The sequence below is a fragment of the Cheilinus undulatus genome, linkage group 12 (assembly GCF_018320785.1).
Source record: "Cheilinus undulatus linkage group 12, ASM1832078v1, whole genome shotgun sequence".
NCBI lineage: Eukaryota > Metazoa > Chordata > Actinopteri > Labriformes > Labridae > Cheilinus > Cheilinus undulatus.
In genome coordinates this window covers 7,002,784-7,018,661 of record NC_054876.1, presented here as the reverse complement: position 1 = coordinate 7,018,661, position 15,878 = coordinate 7,002,784, and the positions used below count along the sequence as shown (strand labels likewise).

The window sequence follows — 15,878 nt, the reverse complement described above, 5'->3', positions numbered from 1 at the left end:
GTTTCAAACTTTAAGCCTTTTAACATAAAAATGTACTCACCCAAGGCAGAAGCAATAAAATCATGAAATCATGTTGAAATGAAAACACAAAATAATCTGCTGTTGACATGCTGTTCCTGAGTGAGCTCATAGCTCCCTTGTGACCTCTGCCCCCTTGTGTCAAACTGATCATGGCTGTGCTTCCTTGCGCAGTGCTATAGAGTCTGCAAGGTTGCTCGCATTGGGTCAGAGCAACACAATGGTGCTGTGGAGTGTGGCAGAGCTGGCGTGGAATGTGGAAATTTTCAGGTGTGTTTCAGGTGTGCACATTTTACCGTCAGGTCTTCCCCGTTTCTGCAGTGTTCTTAAATGAGACCTCAGAACCTTTAAAAAATACTCTGATGATGATTGGATGAATATGATATCGGTCACAAGCCAATCAGAGCAACAAGATATACGAGGTGGAAGACGTGTGCAGCTGCTGAGAAGCAAGCTCCATAACATGAGCTTTGCAGGAGCTGAATCATAATTTTTCACTATCAGTGGAGTCAGTTAGTAAATTAATTCTTCCAACAAGGAAAGCTGTCAGCGTCTTTCTTTTCTCTTCTGTGATAAAGAAATGTGCAGTTCTTATAAAACTGCAGCTATAGCTGCATCTGAGCTAACTGCTTGTTTACTGCCACATTCTCACAGTCTCCGATCGAGAACAAGGATATCAGCTTGAAGAATTCCAAGATAAATCTGCGTGATGACAGACATGGAATCTGGTCAATTTTTCTGCTCTGCAAGGGGAATTTTGCCCACTATGGAGACATTGCTATGCTTATTTCTGAGACTTTTACCAGATGAAACGTGCACACTATACACACTAACACAGTTTGGGAATCATTGACTCAAGTCATCAGATCAAAAAGGAAGAGTATTGTCTTTTCCATCACTGTATGAAGAGTAAAAGAGTGGATGTGTTTGTGAAGTCCTGTCTACTTAACGCTAACAGTTACCTGGTTTGATTTGGGCTGAAGGGACTACATGGTGTCAAAGACAGGTTTCATTTAGAGATCATTTATTTGCTCTGACTCTGGCTGACTTAATTAGAATAAGACTGTGTTCTCAGTGTTAAAACATCTCCTGGTTTTGCTTTAGTACATCTGTTCTGCAGCTAAAAGCATGGGTTTTACAGTGATTCTTCTATGCATACAGTAGGTGTGGGTACATTGTTGTTTGTGCCAGTTGTATCAAAGCAGCTCTTCAGTCCCACCCACTATTGCTTTGCTGCATCAGCATTAACAGAAAGCCTGCAGAATTTGGCAACACAATCCTGCCATGATAGCATGATTCATACATGGAAGCCATTAAAATATCACACCATGTCAGCCATGACCGCCTCGAAAAATTCGCTCCACAGATGCCCTTCGGATCCAACTGTGCCCGGGCTGAAGCAGCCTCACACCCGCAGCCTCCTTCCTGTTCCACAAACCTCTGAGTCTTCCTCCTTTTCCTTTCTCCTCTCCACCCCCTCTCTGATTTCTTCTCCCTCTGCTTCACTCTGTGTGTCAGTAAAGCCAAGAGAGAAAGAGAGAGAGAGACCTGCTTTCTGCTGGCTCTGCATTATGAGAGGGCGAGCGAGGCTGAGAGGAAATAGGAGAGAGAGGGATGTGAGAGAGTGAGCGCTAGCAGCAGTTAAGCAGTGAGTCTGTGCCAAGAGGAGGAATGCAGCACTGCATTATGAAAGCCATAGGATATAGGTCCAGCTCTGTGTGAACGATAAAGCAGAATTAAGAGGAGGAAATCCATCATGTGCAAAGGTGTTATTACAACACAAGCCTCCTCGATAATGAATGCATCACCCACTATCATTAGTTATGGAGGAGTGTGGTGCATCAGTGCTTGTTTTTAGAAAAATTACCAACAGATCTGCAGGAATTTAAGGCGTTTTTTATTCACAACACTGTGCTAATAATTCAGTTCGTGCACTGGGTGCAAAAATGTAAAAAATCTTGTCACTGAAGGCAAACACCTCCTTTTTCTCAAAGTCTCCATTTCCATCAGAGCTTCACTGACACAACTACAAACACGACAGACTCATGCCTTCGTCATCACACCCTGAACAGAGATAAAGATGGACAGCATGAGGAGGAGCACAGATGAAGGACAGAAGCAGGTTTTATTGGACCTGCCATGCATGATTTTTAGGTCAGCCCCAGGCCAAACTTTGCTCCACACACCTGCCTCTCTGTAAGCAGGAGGCTCCAGCCCTGGCATGGTGCTGTGTTTTCCTGAGCTATTTTTGGGGACAAAACTGAATTAAGCCACTCACTCTCAGCACTATGAAATGTTATTCTTACCGTGGCCTTCTGGAATAATCCTGTTTATCTACTGTGTGATTAAAAAATCCACAGTTTTATGGTTTAATGTAGCATGGAGGTTTTAGGTGTATCTGAGGTGATACAGCGTCTACAAAAAGTGTTCACCCCCTTGGATGTTTTACCTTTCATTGATTTTATAAATCAATCATGGTCAATATAATTTGGCTTTTTTTGGGGGGGGACACAGCCCTTTTCAAGTCCAGCCACAAACCTATCAGATTAAGGTCTAGGCTTTGACTCGGCCACCCTAGAACATTCACCTTGTTGTCTTTAAATCATTTCTTTGTAGCTTTCACTCTGCATTTCAGGTCATTGTCTTGCTGGACAATAACTCATGGTTCTCTTGCAGACTGAATAAAATTGTCCTCCAGGATTTTCTTTTATTTTGCCACATCCATTTTACCCTCTACCTTTACAAGCCTTTCAGGGCTGGCTGCTGAGAAGCATCCCCACAGCAGGATGCTGCCACCACCATGCATCACAGTGGGGATGGTGTGTTTGTGGTGATGTACAGCATTTGATGTTCTTGTCTAATGGTCAAAAGGCTCAGTTTTGGTCTCATCAGACCAAAGAACTTTCTTCCACTTGACCATGGAGTCTCCCTCATGCCTTTAAGTGAACTCTAGTCCAGATTGAATCTGAATTTTCTTCAACAGTGGCTTTCTCTTTGTCACTCTCCCATAAAGCTTTGACTGGTGAAAAACCCGGCCAACAGTTGTTGTCTGCAGAGTCTCTCCCAACTCAGCTGCTGAAGCTTGTAACTCCTTCAGAATTGTCAAAGGGGTCTTGGTGGTCTCTTTCACTAGTCTCCTTCTTGCACGATCACTCAGTTTGTGAGGACAGCCTGATCTAGGCAGATTTACACATGTGCAAAAGTCCTTCCATTTCTTGATGATGAATTTAACTGAACTCTGGGGGATGTTCAGTGCCTAAGTTTTTGTTATGTATCATCCCCTGACTTAATAACCATATTTGAGTTGCTCTGAGTTTTCTTTTGTCTTCATGGTGTAATGGTAGCCAGGAATAGTGATTAAACAGTGACTGGACCTTCCAGACACAGGTGTCTTTAAACTACAATCCCTCTAGACACTTTCACTGCACTCAAGGGATCCCCATTTCAATTGGGAGACTTCTAGCACCAATTGGCCTTAACTCTGTTGAATTACATTAGTCACTTTAAAGAGGGCATATTTATGTAATCACTTATTCTGACATTAAGAGAGGGTTTGTTGTAGTTTTTCTTGGTCAAAAAAGCCAAATTATATAGACCATGATTGATTTATAAAATCAGTAAAAGGATAAAATGTCCATGAGGGTGAATACTTTTTATAAGCGCTGTAGATATCAACTGTTTTTGTTAAACAGTTATAATTTAAGCAGATTTGTGCAGTGAGAATAAAATGTGAGAAACGGTCATGAACTCTGCTGAGATGCAGCTTTCAGCAGGTACCTCGCCTCCAAACCAATCACATTCAGTCAAAAGACTTCATGGAGGATAGACAGATGTTTCCTCAGTCTGAGCTCCTCTCTCCTCCATCCTCTCCTCATCAAGGTGACTTTAAAGAATTGGAAAATCCTTCATCATTACATTGCTCAGACTAGCCCTTTTCCCTCTCAATATTGTGAATTTCCCTTTTTTATTTTATCCCCTCTTTCATTCTTACCTCTGTGGCCTAAATTGATGGGGTTTTTTTATATCTGTCTGATTTTATTTGTATCTGCTACATCATTACTCCACCTTGGCACCACCTAAAGAGAATTATGTTTCTCTGTCAAAGTGCTTTCTGAGCAGTGCTATAAATTAATGAAGCAGTACTCCAGTTGTGAAGACAGTAGATGAAACTTAACAGATTGGTCTAAAATCAGTGTTGTTGGACATAATCTGAATTAAAATGAACTAATCAGGACTTATGATCATATTTTCTTCATCCTTGCATCTAAAATGGTGGACAGTTTTGTACATTGGTTGTGTATTTCACAGTTTTCTGCTACTGAGTGAAGCAAGGATCCTCTCAGAGCAGAAGAACCATCCCTCCTAGCAAACACTGACATTAAAGAAGCACTCAGCCAAGAAATAACCGACAGATCATCATTTCTAAGGAGGATCTTTATATCCTTTAAACATGAGCCTTGTTTAAGGTTTGGGGTTTAAAATTCAAGAACCGCTGAGAGAGATCACATCAGCAACCATGAACCACCATGATACAGATTTGATTGGCTGCAGCATCATCCTTTTAGTTTAATACCACCACTGAAGTCTGAATAATGTGATTGTTTCTGTCGTTTAAAGCTCAAACTGACATTGTGTCAGGTAACAATACAGAAAGGATTACACAGAAATAGACATTCTTGTCATAGAGAAAGATATTCCATTTCATCACTCAGTATTTAAACCGATTTTTATAGTTTGCTAATTTTGAATTTAGTAATTTGTTTGGCTTTTGTCTAAAGGTGACATATCATGAAAACCCATACTTAAGTATTTATGCACATATTTTTGTATATCCAGAATATTTAATGACCCACAAATTAGGAAATAAGCCAACTGAGTCCTTTGTTTATGGTCTGCCTTTGACTAGAAGCAAGAAATCTGATGGTCTATTCAGAACCCAAGCTTCTGACAGCATCACAGTGAGTCATTACAATAATACCTGCCCCTCACCTGGCATCTCCACCCATGGGCGTAGCACGGAGGGGAAAGGGTACTGATTACCTGCGCAGTAAGGCTGCAGGCCTTTGCCATTCATAAGGACTTTCCCTCTGAACTATCATCCGTTGCCAACATGCAACAGGTTTTGACGACTATCTTCCTTGCAGTGAAGTCTTGCAAGATGATATTTTATGAGATTTAGGAGGCTCATGCCCAAAACACCTTTCCCCAATTGTGCTTACTTGAAATTTTAAAATATCACTTTTATTTTGCAAAAAACTGTAATGGAAATGAGTGACTGCTAATGGAGCAATTAGCTTTGATGTAGCTTAATTATAGCAGCAGTTTAATCAGACCTCGACCACATTTCTATATAAAAACAAGAGCAAAAGTCACACAGAAAGCTTCTCTTAGCAGAGAAGATATTTTTTTGTATGTCTCCTATAAGCACAAGCATCAACAAGCTTTGACTTCCAGACACTAGGATAGCACTATCCTGTAAAGCATTGTTTCCCAACCTGGGGTTCTGGATCCCCCAGGGTGGGCTTTTCTTCTCTAAAGCTGCATATAGATGTGCAAATACTGACTAAAGCCATGAAAAAAGCAGTTATTAAGTAGTTAATACAAACATTTTTTTAACAAGAAAAGCATGCATAGGCCTTTTTTTTAGGGTTTTATCAGTGAGACAATTGAAATCTATGTTGAATTTTGGCAGCATAGTGTCACTTTTTCCTTCTCTCTTGGGTCTTGGGGGCCTCTGCTTTTCTTAGGTGCATGTAGTGGGTGCTCCAAGAAAAAAAAAGGTGGGAAACACTGCTGTAGAGCTCAGGTTAGCACAAGCTCATTTTGTTTCGCCACTCTGATTGGCCCATCATGAATGTAACTGACAGAACATTTGCATAATCAACCTTCAAGATTTTTTAATAACCTTCCTGAAAGCTTCCTATGGGAGGTTCCCCATGTAAATGTAAAATATATCCAGGCTATGGATATATGAAACAGTCTATATGGCGTTGTAGGTTAAAGATGTGTTGTGGCTATGCTATTTAGAGTGCAGGTGCTGTGAAACAATCAGCAAGTAATATACACTACATGCTCCTCCCGCTTTAAATGTTGTATGTCTGATGTGTATCAACTGTAGTATTTTCATTGATGAAACAGCAAACTCCAGAGCTGAAGAATGAAGACAATGCAAACCTGCAGAAAAAGCAGTTCCTTAAAATTCTATGCACTTAAATCATGTTTACAGGCTGGTTCAAAAACTCATTTTGGTCAGAATAGTTCATGCAGTTATGGGCGCATATTATACAGGGGATGAACTTTTTTTAACTCACTGGTTTTATTGCTAAGAAGGATATTTTAGGCATTTTTAGGGTTGTGGCTGATATGACTGCAAGCCAGCTTGTTGTAGCTGTTTATCACATGGCTTAAGACACTCCTTGGCTCCAACTTAAAGCTGGTTTGAGACAGCATTTTCACGTGGCGACCACCGAGGATTGGCTTCAAAAGACAGCTTCAGTAACCAAATAGCTGATGTTACACGCTCATCTCACCTCAAGTCTATGATATGGATAGACAGGCGGACAGAATGGATGGGCGTTTAGGAAGGTGAAAATGGAACTAATAAAAAGAGTTTTAGCACCACAAAAGCATAATAAAACCAATTATTATTATCTGTTAGCCGTAATATCTAACATGCAAAAGAAGGGGTGTTGAAATCATTATTTTGGATGATGCGAGAATGGACGTGTCTGCACTGATTCAGTGACAAAATATCGCACTCATGTTGCTGTAACATTTTTCCAACAGCATCTGGACCTGTTCGATTTATTCATGCTGACCTTGATTTCTGGGGAACTCTGTAAATAATAGAAAGACAGTTCATATTTACACACTGCTTCTCTTTAGTGATGAAAAGTTAGCCATGTGCAGAATACAGAAGAGTGGGGAAACTAAATGCATCAAAGGCATGTGGTGATATTGCACAAATTAAATTGCATGCATATCCAGTTGTGAATTTTAGAGCCTAGATTAAAACAGGAAAAGTTTTACATGTGTAAAAACTGATGATTAATGCGAGGATATGATGGAGGTCATTTCCAGCCAGTCTAACATCTGCTGACTTTGTCTCTGCAGGAGGGTCAGGAGCTGATCCAGGAGAAGCCAGAGCTGCGTTCAGTGGTGCAGCAGAAACTGGAGGAGATCAGAGAGTGCTGGTCCGACCTGGAGACCACCACAAAGGCCAAAGCCCGCCAGCTCTTTGAGAACAACAAGCCTGAGCCAGCGGTGAAGAGCTACTCTGACCTGGACAACCAGCTGTCCCACCTGGAGCAGCAGCCCCCGCAGCTGGAGCAGGCCCACCATCTGCCCACCTTCAATGAGCAGCTCCAGAAGTTCCAGGTGAGTCTCAGCTCCGACAGGTGTCTCTCTGGGGTTGATTGGACAATACTTTATTGCAGATGAACAATGTGTTTTGAGCATTCGAATGTCAACAGTTAAGTACATGCATTCATATTATGCATTATCAATACGTCTTCAGTGACGACCAGATGTCTGAATTCCCTTGCCTGCCTCGTCATTTCTCTATAGGCTGCCAAAAGAAATAATTGAGGGAAACCTAGAACTATAAATCTGGGAGTTTATGTCATTTTGTCTCTGATGAACTGAGTCTAAGCCATAGTGTGACCCCAAAACTGAGGTGCAAACCGAACCATGACCTGTGTGAACCATTACATCCCTCCCTTTTAGTAAATGAGTCTTGTGGGGAACTAATTTAAATGAAAAAACAACTCACATTAAAATGACATCATTCACATACAAGCCAGCTTGAAGAGCTGGCCCCTTTTGGAGTGGCATAAGCCAACTCTGTTTTGTGGGATGGTTTCTTTTTCATACTTTTTGTCATGTTTTAAAGACTTTTTAAAAAGGCAAAACAGAACCAAATGATAAGCTGTTGGCTAATCAAAAAGTCATCTCTGTTATGGAGCTGAGACAAAAAAAATCTGATTCTCTAAGAAGCCTCTGTTCCCATCACTCCCACAAGACTGGATGGAGATAAATATTGCTATTAGGGGTGTTAGAAAATATCAATACACTGATATATTGTGATATTTTGCAGCGCAATACTGTATTGATATTTTTAAATGCAGTATCGAAATTTTTCCAATTAATAATTTACTTTCTTGGTGCGGTAGTTTGTGGTGTAATTTCACCCCCTGACCACTAGTTGGCCGCAGGCACCGCCAGCTGGCAGCAAGCAGTTGACTCTATACTCTTCTCCTCTGCTTAGACAACGAGATCGCGCTAGACTTCTGGTCTGAGTGAGCCGGTTGGTCATGCCTTTGCAGCAGTACAGCTCATGCTGCGTTCAAAGCGGATATGTGGACTTGTTTTGGCTTTCAAACCATTAAAGACAGTACAGACTTATACAGGAGTCAAGTTGTTTGTAAGCTATGCCACACCAGAGTGAAATACTTGGACGACACGACGAGTGCGAGACATCATAGCGATAGCTTAGTGGCTAACAGCTAACATGAAAGAAGCCTGCTGAAGCTACCGCTGATTTTTACTCATGTAACCATAATTACCCAGTCAATACTTTGTTTTATGTGTAAGGACCTGCGCCATCGTTGTGTCGTTGAGAATTATGGCTTCTGTAATACGGTAAAAAAAAAACACACTGGTCCGTCACGTCATCTCCTCCCAACACAATCCCATCCCTCCATAAAGCTGGACGTGACGATTAGCTCGTCTCCCGTAGACTCCCTCCAAAACACCTTTGCTCCACGTTAAGACATACAAGCTGATGTACCATGAGATATAAAAGATTTTAGTACATCTACTCCAAATCGCATTATTTTTTCACTTGTCTTTTAAAAATTCTGAAAGCATTTTAATTCATCACAACAAATAGGAAAAATCCTCATCTTCAAATTGCACAACAAGAGTTAAAAGTCTAGATGATACAGGACCATAAATTTTAGAATACACCATGTATTTTCTTATTCATACACCATACATATAATTTTAATACATTTTTATTAATAGCGTAACTCATTTCCATATTAACTTAAAATTACATAGTTGTTATTATTTATATAAATAAACATATATACACACCCATATATACATACAAATATATATATATATATATATATATATGTGTGTGTGTGTGTGTGTGTGTGGGTGTGGGTGTGTGTGTGTGTGTTAAATTACAAAAATATCACAATATATCACCTTGATCATAGTACGGCAATATATCGACATCGGCACCGCTGTATCCCGATACGTATCATATCCCCAGATTCTTGCCAGTACACACCCCTAATAGCTATGTCTTTGTGTACTATAGGAATACAACAGCCACACCTGTAACCATCGCAAACCTGTGCTGAAGCTGGCCAGGAGAAAAGTGAAAACATCTTTTCTGTCATGAAAAGCTTTCAGTGTTGCTCTCTGCCCTTGTTTTAAATAAGACATGTTGTCCAGTTCAGACAAAAATATCGCTCTGACTATGTCCAAGCTGATCACTCAACTAGCAGACGTTGTTTACAACCCTTTCCCCTGTAACTTTCACATGCTCATCCTGGAGCAGGTTGTCAAAGAGTGAAAACATCTTTCCCATCATAAAAAGCTTTTAGTTTTGTTTTTATTCTTTATTTCACACAGAAACGTGGTCAGGTTCTGGTAAAACTGACGTAAGACCAGAGCTGTATCCGAGCTAAACCCTTCACTGGAGGCAGCCTTTGCAAACTGCTTAGAGTACAACTAAACCCCACTTACAGCTAATGCCTCGTTCTCCTCAATTGACTCTGATTGGTCCAAACAGTGCTCGGTTTGGCACAAACGTTGTGGATTGGAGCTTTTTAAGATGGATTTGCCTGATGGCAGAGATGGAATCTGGTAAATCCATCAGCTTTGCAAGGTTGTTGTTTTGTCAGAAGGCGAAGAAAATACTCTACGATTACTCCTGGAAAGACCATAGGTAGTTATTTTGACTGCACAGATTTAGCTGTACCTAAACTGATAGATTTTTATGCAGTGGCAGCTGCATTTATTTGCTTTGAGTAGTCGGACGACTAGGAAAGAGCTATAAAAGCTTTAACCTATTTACCATTCATTGTTTTTCACAAAATGAGCGATCTATTGGACAAATTTTAGATGTTTAGTAGTTTGATGAAACCAGGCTGAGGAGGTTTTATGCTGTTATTAGTAAGGATAAACATGCTCCTCTGTGGTACTGATCAAGGGCTGGTTTAAGGGGGGACCATACAAAGACATCACCTCTGTCCGGCTGTTATGGAGAAAGATATTTCAGAAAGCACTGTTGTGGCTGTTTTCAAAACATTCATCATGGTTTTGTAAAATGAATTTACCTGATAATTACTAATTAAAGCTCCTTATTTTAGTACGGAGAACGAAGAACATTCAAAATTAAAAATAAGCTTTGTCGTTGTAAATATATTTAGCTGTGTGGCTTCAGCTTAGCTTGTGACATTTCTTCTGGTGAAGCTTTGATGTCGAGAAATGTCATTTTTATGTCTGTCACATCTTTACGGCCAATCAGAGCAACAAAACACGTGACGTTGCCGCTACCGTGGTGCGCATGCGCAGCTACCAAATAAACTCCATATAGAACTGCATAACGCAAACCGTGGCGACTATAGACATGTCAGCACATGACTTTTGTTGTTTTTGAAAAGAAAACAACTCACTGCTGTTCTTTGTTCTTCTTTTAACGAAGAAAGGTCTGAAATGTTCTGATAAAACTGGCACTTTAGCAGCATCCACGCTAATGTCTTCCGCCATTGTTGCACCGGCCTCTTGTTGCTGCTTGCTTACGGGCGTATCCATCTGCTTTACAAGTTCAGCATAAAAGTCCTCTCCACGAAAAAAAAAGAACAAATGTCTCTGAGCTGTTGGAGTGAAATTATTGGTTAAATTGATGACAGTAGATGGTAGCAGCTCTGCAGGATTTATCGGAAAATTCAAGCACAAACTTTCTGATAATCAGGACAACAATTTTTTTTTATAAAATAGTTTATTTATGATACTTTAGATGATATTATTTAACCATAAAAGGGATTAAAATAGAATGTTTCATCATCAAATCAGATACAATTATTCGAGTTTTAGATGAATTATCTACTTTAAATACAGTGGTTGTTATGTAACAATAATAATAATAATAATAATAATAATAATAATAATAATAATACACTTTATTTGTACAGCACCTTTAAAAAGAGAGGTTTACAAAGTGCTTTGACAGTAAGCAGAATCTCAATTTCAACAAAGCATCAAACACAGACAGCAGAACACAGAGAAAGACAAAACCCCAACAGAAGAACCCATGACAAACTCAGCCAGCAATGTAAGTCCAACATCATAAAAACCCAGCAGAACATTATAAACTCGAAATTATGTCAAGTTAGAAGGACATCATAAAAACTCAGATGTAAGATTCAAGAATAAAAGTGAAAACCAAGAATAAAAACCCAGAATAACCTGGAACAATCCAGGCAACACAGGAACCAAAAGAGACCTAGAAGACCAGAAATGTTGGAGCAGCTAAAATATTTGGGAGAGACAGGAAGAAATATAAATGAAAACAGTAAGAAGGAGAATAAAACAGTTAAACTGTGTATACTTCTATACAGTATAATTACCGTTTCCTGTATTTGATGACAGATATATTAAATAATTAGATAATATTGGAAATGTCTACATTAATTAGTAAAAATTGATATTTTTGTGCTATTTCTTTAAAAATCTCAACACAAGAAATGTATTTCTGTTCTTACCTATCATTATAGATAACAGTTTGTAATCTAGAAGTCCTTTCACGGTAGGATTTAAATTCTGTCCTTTCTAGTGTTAAATAAAAGGATTTTGAAAAACTTTATATTAACGTCAGGCACTCCTTAACCTTTAATTTGTTTGTTTTAGTGCAAAATACATTTTTCAGCCACTGAAGGCTTCAGTGTTGTTTACCCGGGTGTTATGATAGATGTATTTATTTCCTTATTTTTAACCTCTTCTTTTATGTCATTGCTCACCCGTACATTATTGGCTGTTTATTTTAATGCTCTAGTTTCTTCCCCAGACACCAAATCCATCCAGTATCTGCATCCCGGTGGCCTTGTAGTGAGGTGTGTTCAGTTTTTATGATGCTCCTCTGTGGCTTGACCAAAAAGATTATTTTTACCTCCACCCAGAGCAAACAAAGGGAAATCTTGAGTAAACTCTGTAATGTTTCTAATGTTTGCGACAGACTGCAAACATCAGCCCGTTGTAGTTTATATAATTTCCCTCAGCTCTGACATGTGTCCGCCGTGGCTGCTGTTGTGGTTCAGTGACATTAAAAAATGCTCCATATGCTTTTTCTTCCTTAAAGTGAGGCAGCGATTACATAACCCTGAAATGTTCTGGACGGACAAACAGCTGATGGGCTCTGTTTGTCCGTCCTCCCTCGTATGCCTGTAACATGACCTTCCTCTTCGCTCCACTGCAGGCCATGGAGTCTCAGATCGGGGACTTCTACAGGGATGTGGGGGAGCTGGGGAGCCTGCAGGGGGTCTGCCTCCCCCAGCAAGGGCTGATGGCTGGCGACAAGGAGGGTGGTGAGCAGTCAGGCATGGCAGAGACCCGGATCGTCCGCCTCATCGAGCCCCTGAAGGAGAGGCGCCGCATCCTGCTGGCCTCAAAAGAGATGCACCAAGTCGCCCAGGACCTGGAGGACGAGATAGTGAGAGCACTTCTTTTTATATGACCATTTTCATCCTGTCATTTCATGTTTTTATTCCTTTATTTAGAATGATAGCCAATATATTTTGTAGGGATGAATCAACACTGCATTTTTACAAAACAAGTACAAATATAAGTATTTAATGACACCATAACTGTCCTCTTGGATGTTTTACACTTTTATTGATATTATAAACCAATCATGGTTGATATAATTCTGTTTCTTTTTTTTTTTTTTTTTTTTTGCAAAAATATACAAAAAAAAAACTTTTAAATGTCAAAGTGGGAACATATCAACAAAGTAATGCCAATTAAACAAAAATATGTAAGATAAAGTAAGTGACAGTAGAAATATTTACCCCCTTTAAATAATTCAAGGGAGGTCCAGCCAACTGGTGCTAGTAGTCACACATTTAGTGAAATGAGGATCGGTTAATCAGTATTCCTCGCTACCATTACACCATGAAGACAAAAGGACACCAAAAGCAACTCAGAGAAAAAGTTATTGAAAAGTGTAAATCAGGGGTTGGATACAAAATCATTTCCAAGACAATGAACTGTAAGGAATATGGCACATGTGTAAATCTGCCTAGATCAGGCCGTCCTCACAAACTGAGTGACTGTGCAAGAAGAAAACTAGTGAGAGAGTCCACCAAGACACCTATGACTACTCTGAAGGAGTTACAAGCTTTAGCAGCTGAGATGGAAGAGACTCTGCAGATAACAACTGTTGGCCGAGTTCTTCACCAATGAAAGCTTTATGGGAGAGTGGCAAAGAGAAAGACATTGTTGAAGAAATCTCAGATTCAATCTGGACTAGAGTTCACCAAAAAGGCATGTGGGAGACTTTATGGAAGAAACTTCTTTGGTCTGATGAGACCAAAATAGGGTTTTTTGGCCATGAGACAGGACACTATGTTTGGTGGACATCACCTCAAACACACCATTCCCACTGTGAAGCACGGTGGTGGTAGCATCATGCTGTGGGGATGCTTCTGGGCAGTCTGCAAGGATTAAAGCTTGGGAGAACATTTGTTTTCCAGCAAGACAATGACCCAAAGCATACAGAGAAAGCTACACAGAAATGGTTTAAAGGTGAATGTTCTGGAGAGGCCGAGTCAAAGCCTAGACCTCAATCTAATAGAGAATTTGTGGCTGGACTTGAAAAGGGCTGTTCATGCCCGATCCCTGTGTAACCTGGCAGAGGTTGAGCAGTTTTGCATAGAAGAATGGAGTAAAATTAAAGATTGAGACCTATCCACAAAGACTTAGTGCTGTGATTGCAGTCAAAGGTGACTTGACTAAATACTGACTTCACAGGGGTAAATAATTTAGGCATGATTTTACTTTACATATTTTTATTTAATTGGCATTACTTTGTAGAAATCTGTTTCCACTTTGACACTAAAGAGTTTTTTGTTTGTTTGTTTGTTTGTTTGTTTGTTTGTATTTTTTGTCAAAAAAGCATAATTATGCAGTCACTTATTTTACATTTTACATCTGATTTCAATTTTATATTAAAGAGTTTTTTATTTTTGTTTTTTTCAAAAAGCAAAATTCTAGTAACCATAAAATAAATAAAAGGGTAAAACTTCTAATGGGGTGAATACTTTTTATTAACACTGTTGCTAAACTGCAGACATGGCTCCAACTGAATGAGAAGCAAAAGTAATGCTTTAAAATGATACTGAGTGCAGTACTTAGGCTTGGTCCATGATACTAGTATTGGTATAGATGCATCTGTAATATTAAGCCATATGGTGTTATTGCATTAACCAGTAAAACTGCTAGCAAACATTTCTTTAAGACCTATAACACTGAGCACACGTTTTTTGCACTTTAAATTAAGGTGACTACATACCCTGTTTTGACCAGGACCATTGATGAACAAACTGCACATCCACCATGGTTACAAGACTGAGTTAATCTGGGTGTGCAGGTGCTGCTTAGCTAGCTTAGTTTATCTAATAGGCAGTACCTGCTACATAACATCAGCTTTCAATTTGAGTTTAACAAATGATCAGCCATTTAGGTTACCAAAAACTAATGCATCATACTAAGCACATCCCTAATAGATGCTTAAATTAGTTTTATTGTCTTTAACTGTACTAACCTGTCTGTTATCCTCTCACAGCTGTGGATTCAGGAGCGACTTCCTGTGGCCTCCTGTAAGGATTATGGGAATAACCTCCAGAGTGTGCAGCAGCATGTTAAGAAGAACCAGGTGAGTTTATCGTGTAGACTTTCTATATGAACCTTTAAAACGTGTCATATGTGATCACCAAACATCAATTTTTAGATCAATACTGTGTCCGTTCTCAAAGGGTAAAAACTTTAAAGAACCAATAAAGACAATGGATGAGTATCGAAAACAATACTGACATGATACCAGTACCAGAACATCTGATACCAACACAGAAGATCTGAAGTTTTTATTAATTATTGTCATACATACAATCATGTGCCCGGCCTACATGACACCAAGAACTGAAACAAACCTGGATCAGAGTGCGTCGTAGTTCTTTCGTTATAGAACAGAAAAGGAGGATGGAGACAAAGTAAAGATGAATTAATTAGTCAAATAAACTATTTTGTATTCTTTTCAAAGCTTTAAAACAAATTTAGCAAGTTTAAACACATAAAATTTAAACAGCCATTCCTGTTTTTGCTCATCAGCAACTGCAGAATTTCAGGATTTTGCAAAGTCATGTCATAAAGCAATACTTCTCTTAGGCCATTATACACCACATACACCAAATTATTGTGCAAATGATTTTTTTCTCTGATTTTCCTTAAAAGTCGGCAGTCAGTATAATTTTCAAGTCATCATGCCGTTAGCGCATAATTCAAATTTCAAACCTCCCAATGATGACTTTTTTTTTTTTTCATAAATTAAAAAAACTTAATGTGCACTGTTCCACATTATTATGCACAACAGAGTTTCACAACATTTAATAGGTTGTAAAGAACTGAAAATGGTCATTTGTTTAATTTGCAGCATTAGGAGGTCATTTTTACTGAAATCAAAAGCTATTTCAATAAAAAATGAACCCGTCTGAGCTCTGAATCAACACGTACTTCACAGTATTATGATCACGTTTAATTTTTTTTGTGAATTATTTAATGTTTATACCTTG

General features: G+C 39.2%; 1 protein-coding gene across 1 annotated transcript in view; it reads left to right on the top strand.

Moving 5' to 3' along the window:
• LOC121519189 (spectrin beta chain, non-erythrocytic 4-like) overlaps window positions 1-15,878 on the top strand; it is a 73,839-nt gene that overhangs the window by 26,124 nt on the left and 31,837 nt on the right. Inside the window, exons 3-5 of the mRNA XM_041802017.1 lie at window positions 7,132-7,395; window positions 12,509-12,742; window positions 14,876-14,965. Coding sequence (XP_041657951.1) covers window positions 7,132-7,395; window positions 12,509-12,742; window positions 14,876-14,965 — 588 coding nt within the window. The remainder of the gene's footprint in view (window positions 1-7,131; window positions 7,396-12,508; window positions 12,743-14,875; window positions 14,966-15,878) is intronic.